The 26,555-nt window shown below is 41.7% G+C and overlaps 1 protein-coding gene across 2 annotated transcripts in view; it reads right to left on the bottom strand.

Moving 5' to 3' along the window:
- C3_2H2orf66 (chromosome 3_2 C2orf66 homolog) overlaps positions 1 to 24,897 on the bottom strand; it is a 173,700-nt gene extending 148,803 nt beyond the window's left edge. Inside the window, exons 1-2 of one of the 2 annotated variants that reach the window (XM_085646858.1) lie at positions 24,707 to 24,897; positions 23,904 to 24,119 (exon numbers count right to left, since the gene is read on the bottom strand). In XM_085646858.1, coding sequence (XP_085502984.1) covers positions 23,904 to 24,026 — 123 coding nt within the window. In that variant the 5' untranslated portion in view covers positions 24,027 to 24,119; positions 24,707 to 24,897. Of the gene's footprint in view, positions 1 to 23,903; positions 24,120 to 24,467; positions 24,604 to 24,706 lie in introns of those variants that run through there. The other variant, XM_085646860.1, reaches the window with a different exon arrangement.
- Between the last annotated feature and the right edge of the window lie 1,658 nt (positions 24,898 to 26,555).

The following is a 26,555-nucleotide window of genomic DNA, read 5'->3' as shown; positions in this document are numbered from 1 at the left end:
GAGGAAGTCCGCCTCCCCCGGGATTACCGGAAGTGACATATGAGAACATGGGTTTCTCATATGTTAATTTGTTCGATGGGAGTATTGTCCACTTCTTGTTGATAATCTTTTTAACGTCATTCGAGGACGTGTTGAAGGTGGTGACACAAATCAGATGCTGGTTCCTTGTGGAAATGAAACCGGAAGGTATACAACTGCCATTGAGTGCCACATGGCCCCACTTCCTTTGGCCGAATTAGGCCACGGGGACCCCATCCCCCAGGGCCAGTCATTTTTAGAATGGGGAGGGGGCCATGCAGCCCCACTCCCCGGACCGAATATGTCTCTGGGGACCCCATCCCCCAGGGCACCACTCTTGAAAAGTTGTGGACCGCTGGGAGAGCTTGAAGGCCCCCGTGATTCCTGCCGGCTCCCTGCCTCTTGCGGGATCCAGCAATGCTTTAAGACCCAGGGAGCTGCTAACATGCAGCTCCCTGGATATCAAAGCAATGTCTATTTCCTAGCTCGCTTGACAACGGGCAGGGAAACAAACATGCTCTGCTTTCAACAAGCGAGAGCATTTTCTGCTCTCTCTTGTTGAAAGCAGAATTTAGTTTGCAATAGCATGGTGGGAGTGGTGCTCCCACCATGCCATAGCACACTGCAATGTCCTGGGGTGGGCACCCCGGGACATTGCTGGTGCCGGCCCTGGGGGGGTGGCGGTCCGCAGGACCACCTAGGGCTCCATGAGGGTGGCCCCCCTCTTTCAAATATTTAGCCCTGGGAGGTAGTGGTTCCTGAAGCTGGGGGTCTGCAATGGTCAACCTTAAGTATTAGGTTTGTGCCCTGGGAAGGTGGTGGTCCCTGGGCAGCAGAGTAGATGGCGCCCCCCAAATATCTTGTTTCAGCCCCTGGTAGGTAGCAGTCCTCGAGGCTGTGAGGGAGGCCATAGGGCCTCCCCCGCATTCTAAATAATAAAATATTTACGTACCCCGGGGAGGTGGTAGTCCCAGGGGCAGCGGGGGGCTGAGTGGCCTCCCGGCCTTTCAATACTACAGTGCCTTAGGGAGGTGGCAGTCTCTGGGGCAGCGGGGGTGCCATGCAGCTCCCCGCATTATAATACTTTCCCGGGGAGGTGGCATCCCCGGGGCTGCGGGGGAGGCCGTAGGGACTCCTCCACATTTAAAAAAAATTAAATAATATAAGTACCCTGAGGAGGTGGCGGTCCCTGCGGCAGCAGGGTGACCGAACGCTCCCCACCTGTGTTCAGTGCCCCTAAGAGGTGGCGGTTCCCAGGGCTTACAAATAGCCTAGGAGGAGGGCCACATGAAGCCCTCTACTTGATTACCCTCATGCCCTCGGGATTTGTCCCACTCGGGGGCTTTAGAAAAAAGACGTGCAGTAGATTCGCGGATTAACCCACGAGTCTGCAGCAAAGTGTAAAAAAAATGCTTTTAAATCCCGGCATGTTTCCTGTGGGAACCCCCCCACCATATCCTGGGTGTCAGGGTATTTCTACCCTGCTTTATTTCTTACTTTTTCCTGGAACTTGACTTCAAGCCAAGTCCCACGATGGCTGCTAACACTTCCTGGTTGCATTTTTGGCAGCCAATCAAATTTTAGTAGGATCCGTGAGTCCACTGCAAGGACTAGCACCCCCAGATATCTATATTTTTTCACTTTTAATTTCCCTGAAAATACTGAACGGATTTACACCAAATCACAAAAAGCATTTTTTCTGGACCAACATCTAGCTTCTTTCCAAATTTGTTGTAAGTCCGTTGAGCAGTTCAGGCTGTAGTCGTTTTCAAAAAATGAAAAATCCCTATAGCCATAACTTGGGGAACTGATATAGAAAATGGACGACCCAATAAACCCTTGAGGGCTTGGGTAATGTTACCAGTTCATAACTTGGGGAAAACATTTTTTGGGACCCCCCTTTTTTCACACACCCATACATTCACTCACATGCCCACTCACAGACTCACAAAAACACTCTCACACCCACTTACACACCCACACAATGACTTACACACCCACTCACAGACCCACAAAACTACTCACACACCCACTCGCAGAACTACTCACACATCCACTCACAGGCCCACACACCCACTCCCACTTGCACACCCATACAGCCACTCACAAACCCACAAAACAAGTCACAGACCCACACAGGTACTCACATAACCACTCACACACCCACGCAACCACGAATACACCCACTCACTCATCCATACACCCACTTACACACCCACAAACACAACCATGAAACCGCTCACACACCTACTCACAGACCCACAAAATCACTCAAACACTTGTACACCCACACAACCATTCAAAGACCTGCTCACACACCCACTCACAGTCCCACTCACACACCCATGCAACCACTCACACACCCACTCAGAAATCTACCAAACAACGCACATCCACTTATACACCCCGACAAACACTCCCACACCCGCTCAGAGACCCATACAGCCACTCACACATCCACTTCCACACTCATAGTCATTCACACAGCCACGCAGCCAGTCAAACACAGGCACACCCACCACAGACTCATACCTCTAAACCAGAAAACTTTTGCCCCATTTCCCTGCTCCCTTTCCTGGTTAAAGCTACTGAATCTTATGTTAATTCCACACTAACCAATTAGCTGGAGTCCAATGAAATCCTGGACTCTTCCCAGAAGGGTTTTAGATCCCATCACAATACAATACCAAATCTACCCTGTTGGCAGTCACTGAACCATTTATATACAACATCTTGCAGTGGTAGCGAAAGATAGGCAGCTGTCATTAGTATCCTATGCTGATGACACTCAGCTCATGATCTCCTTTTCCAACAACTTTAACCAGAGTTTGGTCAAATTTCACGATGATATTGTGGCCGTTTCAGACTGGATATCAGCTATTTGTCTGCAGCTTATTGCCAACAAATCAGAAATTCTCCTTTTAGGCAGAGATACTCATATAAGAGGTGATCAGTGGTGGACCGCCTCGCTTGGGTCCTCTCCTCTCCCCAAGGAGGCCATAAAAAAAACTGGGTGCCTGGGTAGACAGTGCACTGTCCTATGAAGCACAGACGAAGTCAGTGGTGGGTGTCTGTTTTGGACTATCACGAGAACTTAAGCCTCTGCTTGGGTTCTTGGATCCACAAACCTGCCAGATCATTATCCAGTCCACTATACTCTCTAGACTGGATTATTGCAACTCTTTGTATCTGGTCGCTAACAAATCTGGAATCCAACATTTACAGAGGGTTCAAAATGCTGCGGTATGAACTCTTTTTGCACTCTCTAAATTCTGCTCAGTTTCTAAACTCATTCTCTAACTTCACTGTCTCCCAGTGAACAAGAGAATCCACTTCAAGAATGTGTACACTGCTCACAGAATCCTTACCTTTCAAGTGCCCCTATTTTATCTAATTTACAATCCCCGTATGTCCCTCGCTGTGAGTTGCACTCGGCGGTCCTTCATCTGTCTTGTGTTCCCCGAGTCAGAAGAGCAAGAGCTGGAGGGAGCTTGTTCTGAGCAATGGCTCCACTCCTTTAGAACGCTCTTCCAGTGACCATCAGGAACATCCAGAATTATTGGACATTCAGAAAGGCCATGAAGACTTGGCTCTTCCCAGCCTAATCCCCAGCCACATCTCTCCTCTGCAATCTTGTTCTGGAACTAGCGCTGGGATGCCCCGTTGATGAGGCAGCCATGCGCTTTATAAATCCACTAGCATAACATAACATAACACACCCACCCACTTACACACCCACAAAACCACTCATGCACCCAGGTAACAGGGACATTATAGTTAGTAAATAGCATTAAAAAAATTGAAATTCACTGAAATAAAGCAAAGGTTACAAGGACATTATATTTAGGAAATATCATTAAAAAACACATAGATATTAACTTAATAAAACAAAGGTTACAGGGACGTTATAGTTAGGAAATAGAATTTAAAACAACCTTAGAAATTCACTGAAAAAAGCAAAGGTTACAGGGGTGTTATAGTTTGGTTCAGATTTGGCACACAAAACACAAAGAACTTTAGCAGCTATAGGTATCTGAAGTAACTATAACTTGTGCCCTAAGGTAACTATAACTCGAGCCCTCACCATGCACTGCTAATTAACCCACTTATTAAATAACTCATGACATCTTCAATGACATCATTGATAATATCACTGCCACATTTGCAGTGAACTTATTGATGAAAAAAACTATGCATGGCTGGGGCGCGAGCTATAGTACCTTACGGCACGAGCATAGCCCCTTCGCCAGGCACTGCTGAATACCCATCATATTACATCACTCATGGCATCCTCTATGACATCATTGATAATCACTGCAACATTTGCAGTGAAATTATTGATGAGAAAACTGCATGGCTGAGGTGCAAGTAATAGTTACCTTAGGGAACGAGTTATAGTTACTTGAGATAACAATAACTGCTGAATTTCTATGGTTTTGTGTGTGTAAAATCTGAACCTATCACATCCCTGTAACCTTTGATTTCTTTCAATGTATATATATATATATATATATATATATATATATATATATATATATATATATTTTTTTTTTTTTTAAGTCAAATAAACTTTATTCTGGCGAAATGTCACCCATAGAAGTAGCATAAATAAATACATCAGTTAAGAGAAAACAGTAAAAAAAATATCATGCAACATTTTAAAACAAGCATTGGCATAGCCATTAGGTCTCGCCTTTGGGACCTTAAAAGTGTTTAGCCATGCAACAGTTGCATAACTAAATACTTATAAGGTCCCAAAAGGGAGACCTATTGGCTATGCAAAGCGGCAGCGTGGCCGCGAAAGTGAAAGTAATCGCGGTAAAGCGCCGCGCGCGTGCCCGCGCACATGCACTGTAGCTCTAGGCTGGCCTGGTAGCACTTTTTGGAGCCCTCTCAATATGTCTCGCCAGACCAGCGCATGCGCTGGGTCATGCGAGACCTAAAAAGAATAGTAGCACACGTCAACACAATTGCAGCATAGTACTTCAAGCCCTTACAGTATGTTTTAAGAAATAGCCCCCATGGAACCAAACCTCCTAATCAGATATTTGCAGGAGAAGCTTAACTGTATCTTTCCCATGCCTAGTATTACAATAATTCTTTTTTTTTTTTAAACTGCAATAAAAACATCTTGATATATCTTTCATAAAATGTAAAGAAAAACGTAAAATCTATCATTGTTTTCCCATCACAAGCACAGGGAATAGAAGCTCTATACTGGAGCTGCTTTCCACCTAGACTTGAGAAATACCCAGAGTTCTCTGCTTCTTTTTTGCATAATTTATGCAGCACTCTATGCCTGAAAGGCAATTGTTTATCTGAACAAAGCTATACCTCTTTGAAGCGCTCTAATAAGAGTGAAACAAGTGTCAGGGGTTGCTTTTATTCATTTCAGGTTGGCTTGGATGTGATTTACCAATCTAAAGCTGTAATACTGTGCCTGGAGTGGTAAAAGGCTTTGGCCATTTTACAGCTCGGCTAGGATAGCACTGTGCTAATCCTATGCTTAAAATCTTTGCTGTAGAAATGGTAAAAGACTTTGTCCCTTTCTATCTCGTCGTGGATGGCACGGTCATAATCCTACGCTTAAAGAATTTGATAGAAAAGCAGACATTTGAGGTGAGCAAACTTAGAGTGTCGCTGGTGTTGAGAGTGCTCTATACTGGAGCTGCATCCACCTAAACTTGAGAACCACTCAGAGTTCTCTGCTTCTTTTTTTGCATATATATATATATATATATATATATATATATCACAGAAGAAGAAGGTTGCCCTTGTAGGAACGCCACACAGTTGGTAAATATCTCCGTAGCTTTTATTTCAGGCTGCACAACTTGCTCTCTCCTCCCAAAATACGCCATATGCATTTCGGGCTCCTGCCCTTGTTCACTGGCTCATTCAAAACAGTCCTCACAGCCAGGTGGACTAAATACCATATACCCCGCCCATCGTTGCTTAGTGCATTCTGGGTATGGAAGTCCTTACATATTTCTCCATTAGTGGATGCTGGACGGAAAGCTTAAATTAAAACTGTGATCCCCATGTGGGTCACAGTTTTAATTTAAGCTTTCCGTCCAGCATCCACAGTGAACAAGGGTATTTAGTCCACCTGGCTGTGAGGACTGTTTTGAATGAGCCAGTGAACAAGGGCAGGAGCCCGAAATGCATATGGCGTATTTTGGGAGGAGAGAGCAAGTTGTGCAGCCTGAAATAAAAGCTACGGAGATATTTACCAACTGTGTGGCGTTCCTACAAGGGCAACCTTCTTCTTCTGTGATATATATATATATATATAGAAATTCAAAGCTCCTGGATCACTTGAAACGTACTTCACAAGTTACACAGGTACAGACCACAAAGTGCGCCGTGGAAAGTTTTAACGTGCTTAGTTTATTCTTCCATTGTCAGCATGACGCGTTTCGGCTGTGAACACACAGCCTTGATCACATGACCCCCCGGTGAAGCACATGATTTATATACTGTGACAGATTGGATAATCAGAGTTGCGTGACGGTTCGCGCAAGGAGCTAAACAAAATACTTACAATTTAGACAAGTATATGTTTAAAATTCATAAATATATAAATAACATAATAAATACATTATCACTGTTAAATATATAAAAAGTGAAAATACAAAATGTATAAAACAAATTAAGTATTAAAAAGACTAATCTTTTTTATATAAGCAGTTTTAGAAGACAGCCTAAATCTGGAGTCTAATTGTAGTCAAGTGACCTGAATATTTGCTCCTACATATGAATTTGTCCATTTGCACTGTCCCAGTCACGCATATAAATAAAGTGCTAGTGCTAAAATCCAAAAGTATATAAACAAAATATTAAATTGAAAAATCAATAATGATATTAAAATTCATATCATATCCAATTTGTCCCTTGAAAAAAGGAAAATAATGGCAAATGAAATTCACATATTGCATAAATTTGAACACTATATACATAAATGCTTAAATCACCAATTTCCTCGATTCAGAACAAATGCACTACTTATTCAGATCAACAAATACGATCACAATAATTATAGAAAAAATCATCACATAAAGATTCATAAGATAAATGTAATCATCAAAAACCGTGTCAAAATTGATAGACCTGAGCCCCCTAAAAAAATATATTGTAATCTATTAGCAATGCAGTGTAAAACATGCCTAAATGCATCTGATAAAATCAAAACACATAATTCATATTCAACCCATCATAAAACTATAAAAAGTTATGGAGATCTTCCCCTGTATTCAGTCCTTTAGGGATTCTTGTATCTAATAGAAGAATGTATTTAGACTCCAATTGTCTTAACTGTTTTTCTCTGTTTCCGCCTCTTAAGTTCTTTTGTACAGAGTCAATGACAAAGTAACATAAATCATTTAGGTTTTTGTTATGCACCAATTTGAAATGCCGTGCTACTGGGTAACTATCGTCTGCATTGACTATAGCTCTAAGGTGTTGAAGGATGCGATTAAAAACTTGTAATTTAGTACTTCCCACGTACTTCAATTCACAAGTGCATTCCAATACATACACTGCATAGTCTGTGCGGCATGTCAGAGGTTTATGAATTTTAATAGGGTTATTTTCAAATACACTGCAATATTCTGTAGTATTTCTGCCAAATTTACAGGCCCTGCAAGAGATACATTTACGGAAACCTGTTTTCGTGGATAACCAGTTGCTGGGGTTAATTACCTCAGGGTTAGATTTAACCAGAGCATCCCTCATCGAGGGAGCTCTTCTAAAAGTGATCAGTGGTTTATCAGGCAAAAGAGGGGCCAAAGTAATGTCTGTTTTTAATAGAGGCCAATGTTTAGTTAAGATACCTCTTATTTTTCTTTCTTCTACATTGAACGTAGTTATAAGCCTAGTTCCATCTTGATCATCTTTAAGAACATCATCTGGGTTTTTTCTTTTTTTGGATTGTGCGACGGTATTAAGACATTCCTCTCTGGTATGGTTATTGGCCTTAGTTCTGGCCAATTCTAACTCTTTCAAATTGTATCCACGGGCAAGAAATCTATTGAGGGACTCAAGTTGGCATTTTTCTAGATCAGAGTTAGAACTGCAAATTCTGCGCATACGTAAAAATTCACCGTATGGTATGCTTTTAATAAGATGGCCAGGGTGGGCACTAATTGCGTGTAAAATCGCATTACCAGCTGTTTTCTTTCTATGCAATTTAGTTTGAATACCTTTATTGTCAACATAAATTTCAACGTCTAGAAATTGGACAGAGGATTTACTGATATCGGCAGTGAATTGTAAATTAAGACTATTGATGTTAATCATGTTGAGAAAAGATTTAGCCGATTCTGGGGTACCTTTCCAAATCAAACATATGTCATCTATGAACCTCCAAAATCTAATTATATTGGAGTCAAAGATTAGTTTGTGGGTGCCTCTGAGGACATGCTCCTCCCACCACCCAACATGAAGACATGCATAGGTTGGGGAAAAGCATGCCCCCATCGCAACTCCTCTCTGTTGCCGGTAAATCTCTTTGTTGAAAAGAAAATAGTTATTTTCTAGGCATATTTGTATCATTCGTAATATCATACCATTATGTTGACTAAATTCAATGTTACGCTTATCTAAAAAGTATTTTACAGCTGTTAAACCATCAGCATTATGAATGCTAGTATATAATGTACAGATATCCATGACCACCAGTACATAGTCCTCTTCCCAGGGTACTTCTCTCAATTTAGACAAAAAGTGTCCTGTGTCTTTAATGAAAGAGGGAAGGTTTTCTACTGATTCATGTAGAAAATGGTCCACATACTTGGACATAGGTTCCAGGAGGCTTTTTTGAGCTGAAATGATGGGCCGTCCTGGTACTGGTGTAGACTGTTTATGAATCTTTGGTATGAAGTAAAGTGTGGGTGTAACCGGCAAGTCATTTTTAAGGAAACTGAATTCTTGCTTGCTTAATAGACCTTCCCTCTTCCATTGGTTTAGTTCTTTGAACACAAACTCCTTAAGGTTTTTGATGTCATTAAATGATCCTTTACTATAGCAATTTAAGTCCTCCAAATGACGCATTGCCTCTTCCATATAGAGAGTGCGCGGCCAAATGACGATATTGCCACCTTTATCTGCTTTGTTAATGATGAGATTAGAGTCACTCCTTAATTTTTTCATCAACTTAGCATATTGCTTTTCCATGTATTTGTATCTTTTTTGTTTTCTTGATGATACAGTTTGCAATGTTTTCAGATCTTCAATTACTATATCGTTAAAACTGTCAATAACATCTTTTGGCATAAGAGGTATAAATGTGGAGGATGGTTTAAAGTGACTATAGCATGGAAGGTTGTTGGTTATACCCATTGATGCCAATTCATCCTGCGTTGAACCAGTACCACTTTCTTCATTTCTGGATAATGCATGTACTGTTTTGAGCATGCTGGTGTCTGCTACTTATATATATATATATATATATGTGTGTGTGTGTGTGTGTGTGTGTGTTTATATATATATATCCTGCTCCACTGCACCTTGGGCCAACGCACTCTCGGACGGGTGCTATAACGCGGAGATGCAACCGCGTGTAATATGCGTGCTCATTCCTTCTCCTTATCTCGATCTGGAAAAGCACTCACAGGGGTCTTTATCTTTGTCCAAGTTTTAATTCATGCAGCCAACGATTAACATGACGCATTTCGGCTACTGCCTTTTTCCAATGTTACAAAGTTGCGCGCCAAACATCGGCATTTAAAATCATCAACATCCGGTCACATGATGCAAGTCCAAGCAAAATCGAAAACGACATAGGACCATACTTTTCCTGTTCTATCACAGGCGCCATCTTGGAACATGCGTAAAGTGGCTAAATCCAAATGTCTAACGCTAAATCAGCCTTCTGATGTAAATAAAATGTAATACATTCAGTGATTTCATTTATCTTATTGTAAAATGAAATCTAGACACTCTCATGATTTAAACAAGGTTGCGCTAGCTGAAACAATATCAAGCCGTGTATCGGCATCAGCACGCAAGCACCACCCAGAAAGCCACAATCATGGCGTACCTGTGATCTTCAATCATGCCGTGTATCGGCTAAGTCCATTCTATACTTATTTGATTGCATGCATCAAAGACCATTAAATCGATAAATCACATGGCATGTTTACAAAGTTAACATATATGTATAAATCTTTCAGAATCTACATGGAGAACCTTAAAATTCATGATAACATATTAATTACAGATTTTCATCGCCCAGGTGTACAGCTAACTCTTCCCCTATATTCATTCCCTTAGGGGTCTTGGTCTCTAGGTTGATAATATATCTGGATTCAAGTCTACGTAACTTTCTGATCCTATCTCCACCTCTAATGTTAGCGGGAATCATATCTAGACCATAATATCGAAGCAGATCCCTGTTACTATCATGTTTCTCTGCATAGTGTCTTGCGACTGGATAAGTCTCATCTTTTTTGGCTATCGCCCTCATATGTTTTAATACCCGTATCTTTATGGGATGAATGGTGCTGCCAATATATTTCAGTCCGCAAGGACATTCTAAGCAGTATACTACATAAGTAGTATTACATGTGATGAATTTCTTTATGGTTCTAGGTATCTTCAGGCCTATAACCTCATATGTCAATGTTCTTCTACTCCCTGTGCAGGCCTTACATCTGCCACATGGATAGAAGCCCCTAAGCTCCCTTAGGGTCCCGTTTGTACTTGGTCTAGTGTAGAAATGGTTTTGTACTAGATTATCCTTCAATGATCTGGCCTTTCTATATGTTATCAAAGGGGCAGCTGGAATATCTGAGCCTATCAGATTGTCTGTTTTTAGTATGTGCCAGTTCTTCTTCATGATTTTTCTCAAATCATTGGCTTTGTTGGAAAAAGTTGTTATCATCCTGAACTTATTATCTCCTGTCTTTATCTTCTTCTTCTTCTTCTCATTAACAAGAAGTGTTTCTCTTGGTATGTTATTAACCCTATTGAGGGTTGCTTCTAAGAAATCCCTATTGTAACCCCTATTGACAAATCTATTCAGACTGGCCTTGGCTGCTGATTCAAAATCCGAATTCCTTGTGCTGTTACGTTCTAGTCTTAAGAATTCCCCATAGGGGATACTTCTAACCAACCTCGATGGATGGTTGCTAGCCGCATGTAATAATGAATTACCGGCTGTGGGTTTACGGTATAGTGACAAATTTGGCTTGTTGTCTATTATGCTTATTTTTAAATCTAAGAAGTTTACCGTATTGGAGCTAACCTCACCGCTAAACTCTAGATTGACCATGTTATCATTCAGACTAGCAATGTGCTCATTGGCTGATTCCATTGAACCATTCCAGACAATACACAGATCGTCAATATAACGGTACCAGGAGACCACCCTACTCATGTCAATGCTCCCCTGTGCTCTGGACACCTGCTCCTCCCACCAGCCTACGAACAAGTTCGCATAGCTGGGGGCAAAGCAGGTGCCCATCGCAGTACCGGAGATCTGTCGGTAATAATCATCACCAAATACAAAGATGTTATTTGTCAAACAAAATTCCGTGAATTGTAAAATCATTTTGTTATGTTCTGCAAACTTCAAAGATTTTTTGTTAAAAAAATGTGCCACCGCTTCAAGACCATGCTCATGATTTATCCGGGTATAAAGACTTGTGATGTCCAGGACAATTAATTTATACCCCGGGTCCCATGACTGTTTTTCAATTCGGTTCAGAAAATCTCGCGAGTCTTTGATGTATGCTGGCAAATCTTTTACAAAAGGAAAGAGGAAAAGTCAACAAAAATAGATAAGTGTTCTGTAAGTCCCCCTTGTGAGGAGACGATAGGTCTCCCCGGAGGTTTTTCACTATTTTTATGTATCATCGGAGTGTGGTAAAATGTAGGCACCACAGGATTTAAACAATGAAGAAAAAGGAATTCATCCATATTGACCATTGATTTGTCAAACCATAACTTAATAAGATCGTGATATCTATGGACACTTTCCAAATAAATATTCTTAGTAATTTTTCGATAATTGTTGTTATCCGATAACTGTCTTTGTGCTTCTGCATTATAATCTTCTCTCGTCTGAAGGACTATATTACCTCCTTTGTCTGAAGGTTTACATATAATCTCATTGTCAGCACATAGATTCTCAATGGCTTCTCGTTGTTCTTTCGTCACATTCTGGGTTTTGGAACCCGATTGTCGTTTTCTAAGCGTTTGAAGATCTTTGATCACTGCCTCAGAGAAGATATCGATCGCATCCATAGATAATTGGGGTAGAAACTGGGAAGTGGGTTTAAATGGACTCTCATCCCTTTCTTGTTAAAATCCCAGTTGTACTGTTCTTTGTACCTGATCTGTCGTTAGGTTGGTTTGTTCCCGATTGTCGAGTCTGAGTGATTCCATCACCTCCAAGGCAGTGAGATCATGTCCCGTTAATGCATCAGTTATCAGATTTAAATTGGGTTGTGTCTTACGCTTCAAAAAGTTAGGTTTGGTCTTGAAGTACTTATGAAGTTTGAGTTTTCGAGTCCGTTTAAAAAGGTCAATTCGTGTTTGTACATACTCCCATTTATTCGAAGGACAGAAAGTAAGTCCCAATCTCAAGACTTGCTGTTCCGTAGTTGTTAAAACTTTCGCTGTTAAATTCACTATAGTTAAATTTTCTAATTCCATTTCTTCGTTTTCCTGTTGCGAGTAACTCTTTTTTGCACGTTTGACCATTCCACTCCAAACTCCCCTCCTTGTTTTTCTTTTACTGACTCTGGGGGCCTGGTCTTTCCTCCTCTCAGCCAGGTTTGTCTCATAAGCGGAATTCCTCATGAAAAGGGGTTTTCATGAATGTTAAATTCCTTGCCCCTTCACTCACCACCTGTTATGTCTGACTCTGAGGTTTCAATTCTCACAAACTCAGGCACGTTCTCCTTTGCTTTTAACTCTTTGCGTGGACCATCAAATTTCCTCGCAAAAGTGAGAACTCTTCTCTGAGCGTAATCATGTTAGTCCCGTTCAAACTTCTCTTTTTTCCTTTGTTTGATTTTGGCTTCATATTTCATGAGTCGTTTTTTCATTTGCTCTATAAGTTCCTCTATTTTGCTCTTATCTTCTTCCTTATCGATTTCTGCCTCCATTCCTTCAATCTCCAATAATGCTTTATCCCTGTCACTCCAGGCGAATTTTACAAGGATAAGCAGCATACCTTTACTTGACTCTGCTCTGTGCGCTGCCCATTCATCTAGTAATTTAGGATCAGGGTTCTCATATGCCGGAATCGTATAGATACGTAGACCTCTAGGTACACGATCTACATCTATATATCTTTGTAATGATGTAGCTTCCCACCATTTTCTTTGTTCGCGTTCATAAAGTCTTTCTAACGCGATAAATTTAGATATCAAGTTCGTGGTTGCTGGTGGTATATTGCTACCTCGTTGTTGAAAATCCGTTTGTGTAGTTTTCTTGAACATGCCTTGTGCCGCTTCACGGCGCTCTGATACGTTGAACATGCTTGTCGGCTTGCTGTTTTTAAAACCGTTTTCAAGCCCCTTCGTCCTGCCTTATATACATGGGGAACGCGAGTAATAGATGAAAACTCGCTTACCCGATCATCGTTGCTGCGCTCCGGGCGTCCTCCGACTCACCAAAACCACGGCTCCTCCTGAACAGGCGTCCCTCAGGCGGTGCATTGGTAATAATAAATCCTGCTCCACTGCACCTTGGGCCAACGGCCACTCTCGGACGGGTGCTATAACGCGGAGATGCAACCGCGTGTAATATGCGCGCTCATTCCTTCTCCTTATTTCGATCTGGAAAAGCACTTACAGGGGTCTTTATCTTTGTCCAAGTTTTAATTCATGCAGCCAACGATTAACATGACGCGTTTCGGCTACTGCCTTTTTCCAATGTTACAAAGTTGCGCGCCAAACATCGGCATTTAAAATCATCAACATCCGGTCACATGATGCAAGTCAAAGCAAAATCGAAAACGACATAGGACCATACTTTTCCTGTTCTATCACAGGCATGATTGAAGATCACAGGTACGCCATGATTGTGGCTTTCTGGGTGGTGCTGATGCCGATACACGGCTTGATATTGTTTCAGCTAGCGCAACCTTGTTTAAATCATGAGTGTCTAGATTTCATTTTACAATAAGATAAATGAAATCACTGAATGTATTACATTTTATTTACATCAGAAGGCTGATTTAGCGTTAGACATTTGGATTTAGCCACTTTACGCATGTTCCAAGATGGCGTCTGTGATAGAACAGGAAAAGTATGGTCCTATGTCGTTTTCGATTTTGCTTTGATTATTATTACACGCGGTTGCATCTCCGCGTTATAGCACCCCTCCGAGAGTGCGTTGGCCCAAGGTGCAGTGGAGCAGGATTTATTATTACCAATGCACCGCCTGAGGGACGCCTGATCAGGAGGAGCCGTGGTTTTGGTGTGTCGGAGGACGCCCGGAGCGCAGCAACGACGATCGGGTAAGCGAGTTTTCATCTATTACTCGCGTTCCCCATGTATATAAGGCAGGACGAAGGGGCTTGAAAACGGTTTTAAAAACAGCAAGCCGACAAGCATGTTCAACGTATCAGAGCGCCGTGAAGCGGCACAAGGCATGTTCAAGAAAACTATACAAACGGATTTTCAACAACGAGGTAGCAATATACCACCAGCAACCACAAACTGGATATCTAAATTTATCGCGTTAGAAAGACTTTATGAACGCGAACAAAGAAAATGGTGGGAAGCTACATCATTACAAAGTTATATAGATGTAGATCGTGTACCTAGAGGTCTACGTATCTATACGATTCCGGCATATGAGAACCCTGATCCTAAATTACTAGATGAATGGGCAGCGCACACAGCAGAGTCAAGTAAAGGTATGCCGCTTATCCTTGTAAAATTCGCATGGAGTGACAGGGATAAAGCATTATTGGAGATTGAAGGAATGGAGGCAGAAATCGATAAGGAAGATGATAAGAGCAAAATAGAGGAACTTAAAGAGCAAATGAAAAAACGACTCATGAAATATGAAGCCAAAATCAAACAAAGGAAAAAAGAGAAGTTTGAACGGGACGAACATGATTACGCTCAGGGAAGAGTTCTCACTTTTGCGAGGAAATTTGATGGTCCTCGCAAAGAGTTAAAAGCAAAGGAGAACGTGCCTGAGTTAGTGAGAATTGAAACCTCAGAGTCAGACATAACAGGTGGTGAGTCCTCAGATGAAGGGGCAAGGAATTTAACATTCATGAAAACCCCTTTTCAGGAGGAATTCCGCATTATGAGACAAACCTGGCTGAGAGGAGGAAAGACCAGGCCCCCAGAGTCAGTAAAAGAAAAACAAGGAGGGGAGGTTGGAGTGGAAGGGTCAAACGTGCAAAAAAGAGTTACTCGCATTAGGAAAACGAAGAAATGGAATTAGAAAATTTAACTATAGTGAATTTAACAGCGAAAGTTTTAACAACTACGGAACAGCAAGTCTTGAGATTGGGACTTACTTTCTGTCCTTCGAACAAATGGGAGTATGCACAAACACGAATTGACCTTTTTAAACTGACTCTAAAACTCAAACTTCATAAGTACTTTATGACCAAACCTAACTTTTTGAAGCGTAAGACACAAACCAATTTGAATCTGATAACTGATGCATTAACGGGACATGATCTCACTGCCTTGGAGGTGATGGAATCACTCAGACTCGACAATCGGGAACAAACCAACCTAACGACAGATCAGGTACAAAGAAGAGTACAACTGGGATTTGAACAAGAAAGGGATGAGAGTCCATTTAAACCCACTTCCCAGTTTCAAGCCCAATTATCTCTGGATGCGATCGATGTCTTCTCTGAGGCAGTGATCAAAGATCTTCAAACGCTTAGAAAACGACAATCGGGTTCCAAAACCCAGAATGTGATGAAAGAACAACGAGAAGCCATTGAGAATCTATGTGCTGACACAGAGATTATATGTAAACCTTCAGACAAAGGAGGTAATATAGTCCTTTAGACGAGAGAAGATTATAATGCAGAAGCACAAAGACAGTTATCGGATAACAACAATTATCAAACAATTACTAAGAATATTTATTTGGAAAGTGTCCATAGATATCACGATCTTATTAAGTTATGGTTTGACAAATCAATGCTCAATATGTATGAATTCCTTTTTCTTCGTTGTTTAAATCCTGTGGTGCCTACATTTTACCACACTCCGAAGAGACATAAAAATAGTGAAAAACCTCCGGGGAGACCTATCGTCTCCTCACAAGGGGGACTTACAGAACACTTATCTATTTTTGTTGACTTTTTCCTCTTTCATTTTGTAAAAGATTTACCAGCATACATCAAAGACTCGCAAGATTTTCTGAACCGAATGGTCATGGGACCCGGAGTATAAATTAATTGTCCTGGACATCACAAGTCTTTATACCAGGATAAATCATGAGCATGGTCTTGAAGCGGTGGCACATTTTTCGAACAAAAATTCTTTGAAATTTGCAGAACATAACAAAATGATTTTACAATTCACGGAATTTTGTTTGACAAATAACATCTTTGTATTTGGTGATGATTATTACCGACAGATCTCCGGTACTGCGATGGGCACCTGCTTTGCCCCCAGCTATGTGAACTTGTTTGTAGGCTGGTGGGAGGAGCAGGTGTCCAGAGCACAGGGGAGCATCGACATGAGTAGGGTGGTCTCCTGGTACCGTTACATTGACGATCTGTGTATTGTCTGGAATGGTTCAATGGAATCAGCCAATGAGCTCATTGCTAGTCTGAATGATAACATGGTCAATCTAGAGTTTAGCGGTGAGGTTAGCTCCAATACGGTAAACTTCTTAGATTTAAAAATAAGCATAATAGACAACAAGCCAAATGTGTCACTATACCGTAAACCCACAGCCAGTAATTCATTATTACATGCGGCTAGCAACCATCCATCGAGGTTGGTTAGAAGTATCCCCTATGGGGAATTCTTAAGATTAAAACGTAACAGCACAAGGAATTCGGATTTTGAATTAGCAGCCAAGGCCAGTCTACTTACAATAGGGATTTCTTAGAAGTAACCCTTAATAGGGTTAATAACATACCAAGAGAAACACTTCTTGTTAATCAGAAGAAGAAGAATAAGATAAAGACAGGAGATAATAAGTTCAGGATGATAACAACTTTTTCCAACGAAGCCAATGATTTGAGAAAAATCATGAAGAAGAACGGGCACATACTAAAAACAGACAATGTGATAGGCTCAGATATTCCAGCTGCCCCTTTGATAACATATAGGAAGGCCAGATCATTGAAGGATAATCTAGTACAAAGCCATTTCTACACTAGACCAAGTACAAGCGGGACCCTAAGGGAGCTTAGGGGCTTCTATCCATGTGGCAGATGTAAGGCCTGCACAGGGAGTAGAAGAACATTGACATATGAGGTTATAGGCCTGAAGATACCTAGAACCATAAAGAAATTCATCACATGTAATACTACTTATGTAGTATACTGCTTAGAATGTCCTTGCGGACTGAAATATATTGGCAGCACCATTCATCCCATAAAGATACGGGTATTAGAACATATGAGGGCGATAGCCAAAAAAGATGAGACTTATCCAGTCGCAAGACACTATGCAGAGAAACATGATAGTAACAGGGATCTGCTTCGATATTATGGTCTAGATATGATTCCCGCTAGCATTAGAGGTGGAGATAGGATCAGAAAGTTACGTAGACTTGAATCCAGATATATTATCGACCTAGAGACCAAGACCCCTAAGGGAATGAATATAGGGGAAGAGTTAGCTGTACACCTGGGCGATTAAAATCTGTAATTAATATGTTATCATGAATTTTAAGGTTCTCCATGTAGATTCTGAAAGATTTATACATATATGTTAACTTTGTAAACATGCCATGTGATTTATCGATTTAATGGTCTTTGATGCATGCAATCAAATAAGTATAGAATGGACTTAGCCGATACACGGCATGATTGAAGATCACAGGTACGCCATGATTGTGGCTTTCTGGGTGGTGCTTGCGTGCTGATGCCGTTACACGGCTTGATATTGTTTCAGCTAGCGCAACCTTGTTTAAATTATTAGAGTGTCTAGATTTCATTTTACAATAAGATAAATGAAATCACTGAATGTATTACATTTTATTTACATCAGAAGGCTGATTTAGCGTTAGACATTTGGATTTAGCCACTTTACGCATGTTCCAAGATGGCGCCTGTGATAGAACAGGAAAAGTATGGCCCTATGTCGTTTTCGATTTTGCTTGGACTTGCATCATGTGACCGGATGTTGATGATTTTAAATGCCGATGTTTGGCACGCAACTTTGTAACACTGGAAAAAGGCAGTAGCCGAAACGCGTCATGTTAATCGTTGGCTGCATGAATTAAAACTTGGACAGAGATAAAGACCCCTGTGAGTGCTTTTCCAGATCGAGATAAGGAGAAGGAATGAGCACGCATATATATATATATATATATATATATATATATATATATATATATACACACACATACATATACATATACATATATATATATATATATATATATATTCACTGAAAAAACCATAGGTTTCACATATGTTATAGTTAGCTGGACATTTTACTGATAAAAAACCAATGAAATTCCCCCGTTATAGTTAGTGCAGGCAACTATAACTCACGCGACCGCAATCCTCTGCTGATGCTAATACTGTATTTAGACACTTATTTGCCCATGTCTTCTTCCATTAAATTTTAGCTATACATATATTACAAATATTTTTTTTTCATAAAGACACATATGTCATCAGCAGAGGATTGCGGTCGCGTGAGTTATAGTTGCCTGCACTAACTATAACGGGGGAATTTCATTGGTTTTTTATCAGTAAAATGTCCAGCTAACTATAACATGTGTGAAACCTATGGTTTTTTCAGTGAATTTGCAAGGTTTTTTAAATGCTAATTCCTAACTATAACGTGTGTGAAACCTATGGTTTTTTCAGTGAATTTGTACGGTTTTTTAAATGCTAAGTTACTTTACGCCATTCGTGGCGTGCGCGCCCACTTAACGCAGTTCGTTCCGTACGCTCACAGTGAGCACGCGGTGCGCTTCGCGCACCGCGCGCCCACTTTACGCAGTTAGTGCCGTGCACGCTCGGTGGGCACGCGGTGCGCGTAGGCCATGTACGCACGATGTGGTTCGCGCACCGTGCGCACATGGAGGACATATTATGCGCTTCGTTGGAAAAGGGATTCTTTTTTTTTTTTTATTGGAATTGTATGCTATGCACAAAAGGTGCCCGTCGGGGACCTTTTGCACACGGGGTGGGGAGAGTGTGGATAATTTTTTTTTTTTTAATAATTTTTACCGTACGCGTACGGTAAGCGTAATCGGCGATTTAAAAAAAAAAAAAAATGCCTTTTTGGCCTTGGGAGATCTTTGGGGACACCTTCATCAAGGATAGGTGGTTAGGAGCTGTCTAAACCGCCCCTTTACATGTTTTTTGCCTTTGTTTTTCCTCACTCCCTCAGAGTGCGAGAGAGAAAATGGCGGCCGCCGCTTCCTGGTTTCGACCGATTCGAATGTTTACTAAGATCTAACAGCCAATCAGAATCGCGCTCGCGCACGTCACCGTACGCGTACGGTAAGCTTACCGTAAGCGCACGGTAAGCGCACCGTAAGCTGCCACAGATATATATATTGATTTAAATGCTATTTTCTCAGGAACTATTGAACAGATTTACACCAGACCTACAAAAGGCACTTCCTTGACCTGAGGACTACCTCTCTGCCAAATTTCAAGTAACTCTGTTCAGCCGTTCGGGCTGTAGCTGTGTCTAAAGGTCCTATGGAAAAATGCATGGGAAAAACGCGTTTTGGGACCCCCCTTTTTTCTCAGGCCCCGCTTGACGAATCCCCACAAGACTTTCAGGGTAGGAGCGGAGCGTAGCGCCCCACCTATTTTGAAAATTTCGCGAGGATTCGTCGACCGGCGCCAAAGTTATTCCAAATAGAATGTTGCGGATTTCCTATGGAAACAGGGTCCTAACTAGAACTACCTACTGGTGACCGCCAGTAGGTAATATATATTTATAATTCAAATAGACTTTATTCTAACGAAATTTCACCCATAGAAGTAGCATAAATAAATACATCAGTTAAGAGAAAACAGTAAAAAATATCATGCAATATTTAAAAGAAGAATAGTAGCACAAGTCAACACAATTATTGCGGCATAGTACTCTGAGCCCTTACAGTATGTTTTAAGAAATAGACCCCATGGAACCAAACCTCCTAATCAGATAGTTGCAGGAGAAGCTTAACTGTATCTTTCCCATGCCTAGTATTACAATAGGTATTTTCTTTAAACTGCAATAAAAACATCCTGATATATCTTTCATAAAATTTACAGAAGAACATAAAATCTATCATTGTTCTCCCATCACAAACACAGGAAATAGAAGCTCAATTTATTTTAAAACCAATGGGGAAACAAAATAGGTATTTGACAGTGTCAGCTCTTAAGCTGTGCAGGAGTAAACGTTCCCAGCGTCCCAGACACAGCTTAATATAGTTTGTGGGGCAATTCAGAGCTTTCAGAGATTGATATGCCAATACCTGAGTCTTCCCTTCCATTTTTCTAAGACAACAGATTTCCTCATGGTCACAAAGTGCAAGTGCTACATCTTTTTTATTAAGACTTATACATGTGTCTGGCTCAGCGAAAGCCCTCAGAAGGCTGATTTTACTAAGTTCCGCTTTAACATATAACAAGCAGGGGATTCGAAGACCACTATCACAAAACATGAAGTCCATTATAATATCTCTAGATAGGGCTGCCTCCTCATTTTTCCAGATTTCCAGCCGTAGTAATATTGGCCAGGCTCCTTAATAATCAGTGGATAGATAGATAGATAGATAGATAGATAGATAGATAGATAGATAGATAGATAGATAGATAGATAGATAGATAGATAGATAGATAGATAGATAGATAGATAGATAGAATATTAAACTCTTGGTGTCTACATATATAGAATATTGGATTTTCTTATGCCATTTTTAGGTTTTGCCTGTTGCACTGTGGTTGTGAAATCACTTGTATTTAATATATCTTAAAAGGGGGCTCATATCAGATTCCAAGGCCGAATTACTGTGCTCATTCACTTTTGTGTGGAACTTTTTTTTTTGTTAACTTCTCTTGGCTGCACGCATTTACGATACTTCTACTAAAGCTGTTCACACTGCTTAAGCCCCATTCACTGTCAAAGATAGGATTTCTTCGAGCTGGTCACACTGTTTAGGCCCCAATCACTGTGAAGATAAGATCTCTTCTCTCGGAAAAGGCAGACAGCTTCTAACAGTATGCTGGAATGCTTGCTTTTTATTACTTAGTTGTATAAAGCAGATGTTTTAGCCTTAGAATATTTGTGGCATTTCCTATTCATCCCTCAGTCTTTTTTTTGCACTTTTTAGACATTATCGTTTTGATTTTTTCAACTTAAGCTATTTGGTCAGTATAATCAAATTGTAAATGTTGTAATTAACATTGCAAATTAAAAATAAAGTTAATATACAAGAGCTATGCTATATTCTACTACTTAAAAGGCAGCCACAAGTGCAGTTAACTTGCAGACAACAGGGTCATGATTTGAATGGTGCAGCAGCTGCTATACCACTGGCCCAAAAGTTATCAGGACTCCTCTAAACACATAATATTGCTATGTTTGACTACTAAACAGGCATTCACAAGTGCAGTTACCTTGCAGACAAAAGAATTGTGATTTGAATGATGCAGCAGGTGCAGTGGTACCGGGCCCAAAAGTTTTCAGAACTCCTCTAAACAGCTAATATCGATGTACTTTACTACTATAGGGGCAGTCGCAATTGCAGTTTCCTTGCAGTTAAATGGGGCTTGATTTAAACAGTGCAGCAGATTCAGTGGCACTGAGCTGAAAAGTTGTCATAACTCCACTAAACACCAAATATTGCTATATTTTACTACTAAACGGGTAGGTACTCACAAGTGCAGTTATCTTGCAGGAAACAGGGTCATTATTTGAATGGTGCATTTGGCCCCGGGCCCAAATGTTATCAGAACTCATCTAAACACCTAATATTGCTATATTTGCTTCAACACCCCATCAGAGGTAACAAGCGCTATATAAATGCAGACCTTTTTCCCTCTTCTATCCCTCCACTATCCTTCTCAATCTAAATTACTGATTAATATCCACCACTCAAAATACTTTCATATTTCACTATACTAATTCAATACTAATCCTTATGAATTCCAGAGTAGCGTGCTACTCGCCAAGAAGGTGCTTCAACACCCTATTAGGGGTAACAACTGCTATATAAATGCAAACCTTTTTTTCCTTCTTCTATCCCTCTGCTATCCTTCTCAATCCAAATAACTGATTAATATCCACCACTCAAATTACTTTCATATTACACTATACTAATTCACCACTATTCCTTTATGGGTCCCGGAGTAGCATGCTACTCGCCGAAAAAAGCGGTTCAGCACCCCATCAGGGGTAACAAACGCTATATAAATTCAAACCCCTTTGCCTATTCTATCCCTCCGCTATCTTTCTGAATCCAAATAACTGACTAACCTATCCACCACTCAAATTACTTTCATATTTCACTATACTAATTCAACACTAATCCTTTATGGGTTCCGGAGTAGCGTACTACTCGCCGAAAAAGCACTTCAACGCCTCGTCGGGGGTAGTATGCGCTATATAAATGCAATTACAATACAATATTTTATCTACTGTACAATTCGACACAATTGCAGTTACCTTGCAGTTAAAGGAGGGCTTGATTTGAATGGTGCAGCAGGTGCAATGGCACTGGGACCACAAGCTCTAGGGACCCCACTAAACGCAGAATATTGTTATAATTTACTACTAAACCGGCAGTCACAGGTGCAGTCATCTAGCAGGCACAAGGGCCATGATTTCAATTGGTGCTGGAGGTGCAGTGGCACCGGGCCAAAAGTTGTCCGAACTCCTCTAAACACCAAATAATGCTATATGTATCTACTAAATAAGCAGTCGGAAGTGCAGGTACCTTGCTGGCACTACAGTCATGATTTCAATGGTGCAGCAGGTGCAGTGGCACTGGGACAAACAGTTGTCGGAACTACTCTAAACACATAATATGGCTATTACATCAATTAATTATATTATTTCCCTCTTTCATTTTATATTGCAAGATTTTGCTATTACTCATGTGCACTATACCACTAGTAACAGCACAATACATTGCCTTTTTGTACATAAACAAGACATAACACTTTAACAGACTTTCTGTAACTTCTATTGTACAACTACTCAGCAAGCTACAACTTACAACAAAAAACAGCTTATTATTAAGCACATAGGCGAAACCTAATACATTTACCAATGCTTGTTTAATTTATATTCCTTTTCAAATAATGTATTTAACTAAGTACTAGAATACAAGGGTTAAAATTTGAGTAACCGTTTGACCGCTTAAAGGCATTGTAACATGCAGCCCTGAAGGCAGTAAACAGTGTTTTACTCATGTCACAATTTTGTGAATGTGCGTTTATTAGTGCTGTTGTTCTAAAAAATATAATTGGAGCTGGTGTATTTTCCCTTATCTGCATATGTGTGTGTGTGTGAGAGAGAATTTCATTTGTATGCATTTATGGTACTTTATCCTTTATAAAGAATGTACTGAAATGATTACACCGCAAGAAAATTGAATCAGGAATAAACGAATTACTAATCACGGCACCTCTGTTTTACGCCACAGTGGCACTCTGAGTAGTTAGCAAATAAGTCTACAAGAAATAAATGATAACCGAGGAGCAGACTGGCATTTCACGTTTTTGGGGCAGGTGTACCAAGACTTACCAGATCTCTGTTCCTGGGGTTGTCCAGGGGCTTCCATTTCTCCTCTGCCCGCAGGGGGCCCCCGCGAGCACACCCTAGCAGAGCCAGGGCGAGATAGATGGCTAGGACCAGGACTTTCCACATGCTGGAGCAGAGGGGTGAGAGCAGGGCGAGAGACGCACACGGCGAGGGTCCAGAAAACTACAGCCGGCTGCAGCCTCACACGACTCCACCTGCCTGAGGAAGGAAGAGAAGAGAACGTTAGCCTCGCAGACAGAGCGCCGCAGTCATCGTGGGTGAGGTGAATGCACTCTGCATTTTAACACCCGACACAGTGCATGGCTTGCCTTCATGTACTATTTACTAACACTATGCTGCTTGCATATATTGTAATTGTAAACGTATTTATACAGCGTTTACGACCCTCGAAGAGGCATTGAAGCGCTTTTTAGGGCGAGTAGTACGCTACTCGGAACCCAACATTAGTAATTACATGTCAGTAAAAGCAAACATAGCAGAACTAAACACGCAGCAGTGGCTAAAGGCGCCCAACGTCTGTAAAACATGGTGCATGATTTGTATCACCTGTGCGGGGAACCGCGCCGGACACCACAGGGCAGCCATTAAAACAGAACCCAGCCCACCGTTCCTCTTATACGCGAATAGACTTCTGTCCTGGGACAGGCGGGCACTGCACACCAGAGACACAAGCCGTGAGCCGTACAGGTAAAAAAAAAAAAAAAAAAAGACATCGCATTCGCAACATAGACAGCCCCCCTCTCGCAGCAGTAAAAAACACAAAGTCCCGCGCGCCTGCGGCTTACCAGCGGGGCTAGTGGCGCGCTCTCGCTCTGGTGCGGCTGGATGGATTGGCGGCACTTTTATGTCTGCTGGTCAGAGTGTGGGTGGCTGTCACTGACGTGAGCATGGAGTGTATGAATTAAAGTAATGAGCCCGCCCGTCCATGACAAGGAGGCCCTTGCGAATTACGCCCTCGAGCCTCTTGAGTCTTCAATGGTAACGAGGCCTTCGACCTCACAAACGACCTCCACGCGCTCCCCCGTCCTCCTGCGCTCCCCCGTCCTCCTCCACACCCCCGCCAGCACGATACTCTCCCCTGTGGGGAATAGCTCTTCTGTCTCTGCTGCTCAGAAAATATTTTACAACTTTTCATGTAACCGTGGATTCGGAGCGAGCGTCGGTCGATCCTCTCAAGATCACTGAAAAAGACTTAAAGAAGAATTTGCAAATAGTTTAAGGCATATACCTGTACAAATGTATTGTCGGGCTTCACTGCTAGAGTAGAAACTGATTAATACTAAAAGAAATGGGTGTATATTATATTTTAAAGTGGCACTTCTGCGCCTGGAAACGTTAAAACCTATTTTCTAATACATATGAATAAAAATACATGTAAAATATCAATTAATTAATTGACAAGCACTGATACAATGTATTAATGCATCAGGTGTGCTATACTTTTTGATATATATATATTAGCCCCTGACTCACCGTGTCCTCGTCCACGCCCTTACTTTGGGGCCGATTACGATGGCGGACAGACTGGAGTCCGTCTGCCATCGTGGTGGTGTCTGGGACCGTCCGCAATAGATGCGGCGGTTCAGTGCACCACATTAGTAAGCGACCGCTACCATGGCGGTCGCATCTTGCATTTTTAACATTGCTGACAGCAGCACCCGCTGCAATGTTGAAAATGCATGTTGTGCATTTCAGTGCAATACATGACAGGCACCACACGGTGCCTGCCACTTAGTGCATTGAAATGTAGGGGGGGTACCATGGGTGCCCCCCAGTGCACATACACCCCCATACCCATTGGGGGCCTACAACGGGCCCCTGAACAGCAGGGCCGGACTGGCGTTTCCCCGGTGGGCAGCCAGGGTGGGGGCCGGTTATGTTACTGGGGACCAGCAATTTCGGCCCCCTGTAACAAAATCGGAAACCGGGCCTAGAAAACAGCTCGGCCGTATCCCCCCTGGCTCCCAGGGGGGCTGGCCGAGCAGTTTGCCAGGGCCGGTTCCCGTTCCCAGTCTGGCCCTGTCGAACAGGATCTCCACCAGCCTTTTTATGACAGTGTCGCATTCATGGAAAGGCTGGCTCACAGCCTGCATCATAATATGGTGGACAATGCCTGCTAAGCACCGACACCATGTTATGCATGCAGACCACTCCGCCAGGAAATCGATACGATTGCCTGTGGCGGTTTCGTGGCGGACGGTCTTTCCGCAGTGAGGATCGCCCTGCCATCCTTATGTGGCGGGGGAAATCGCGGTCTGATGGCGGAAGGACTGCCACCGTATGGCTGGCGGTGGTGGTCCTTCCGCCTTCGTAATCGGCCCCTTTGTGAGGTGACTCCACCTCTGACAGAATCTACCACGATTCTGTATCAACGATCCGAGTACCTCACGTTGATTTTATTTTTTATGTTTATTACCAGGGGCGTAACTTGGCCACTAAGATTGGGTGGGTGTGAGCTTCAGATTTCCAGACAATCACCCTGGCATATAATGTTCAAACACACTATACTCCAAGCAGGGCTTAAAGACAACAGAAAGTGAGAGGAATGCGGGTTGGTATGAGTACCAAGTGAGAGAAAGACAGTATTTTGTTTAATAATCAACATTTTTTGGGACTTTCAAAACAGGGATGAAA

The sequence above is a fragment of the Triturus cristatus genome, chromosome 3_2 (genome assembly GCF_964204655.1).
Source record: "Triturus cristatus chromosome 3_2, aTriCri1.1, whole genome shotgun sequence".
NCBI classification, from domain to species: domain Eukaryota; kingdom Metazoa; phylum Chordata; class Amphibia; order Caudata; family Salamandridae; genus Triturus; species Triturus cristatus.
This window is presented reverse-complemented; position numbering and strand designations above follow the sequence as displayed.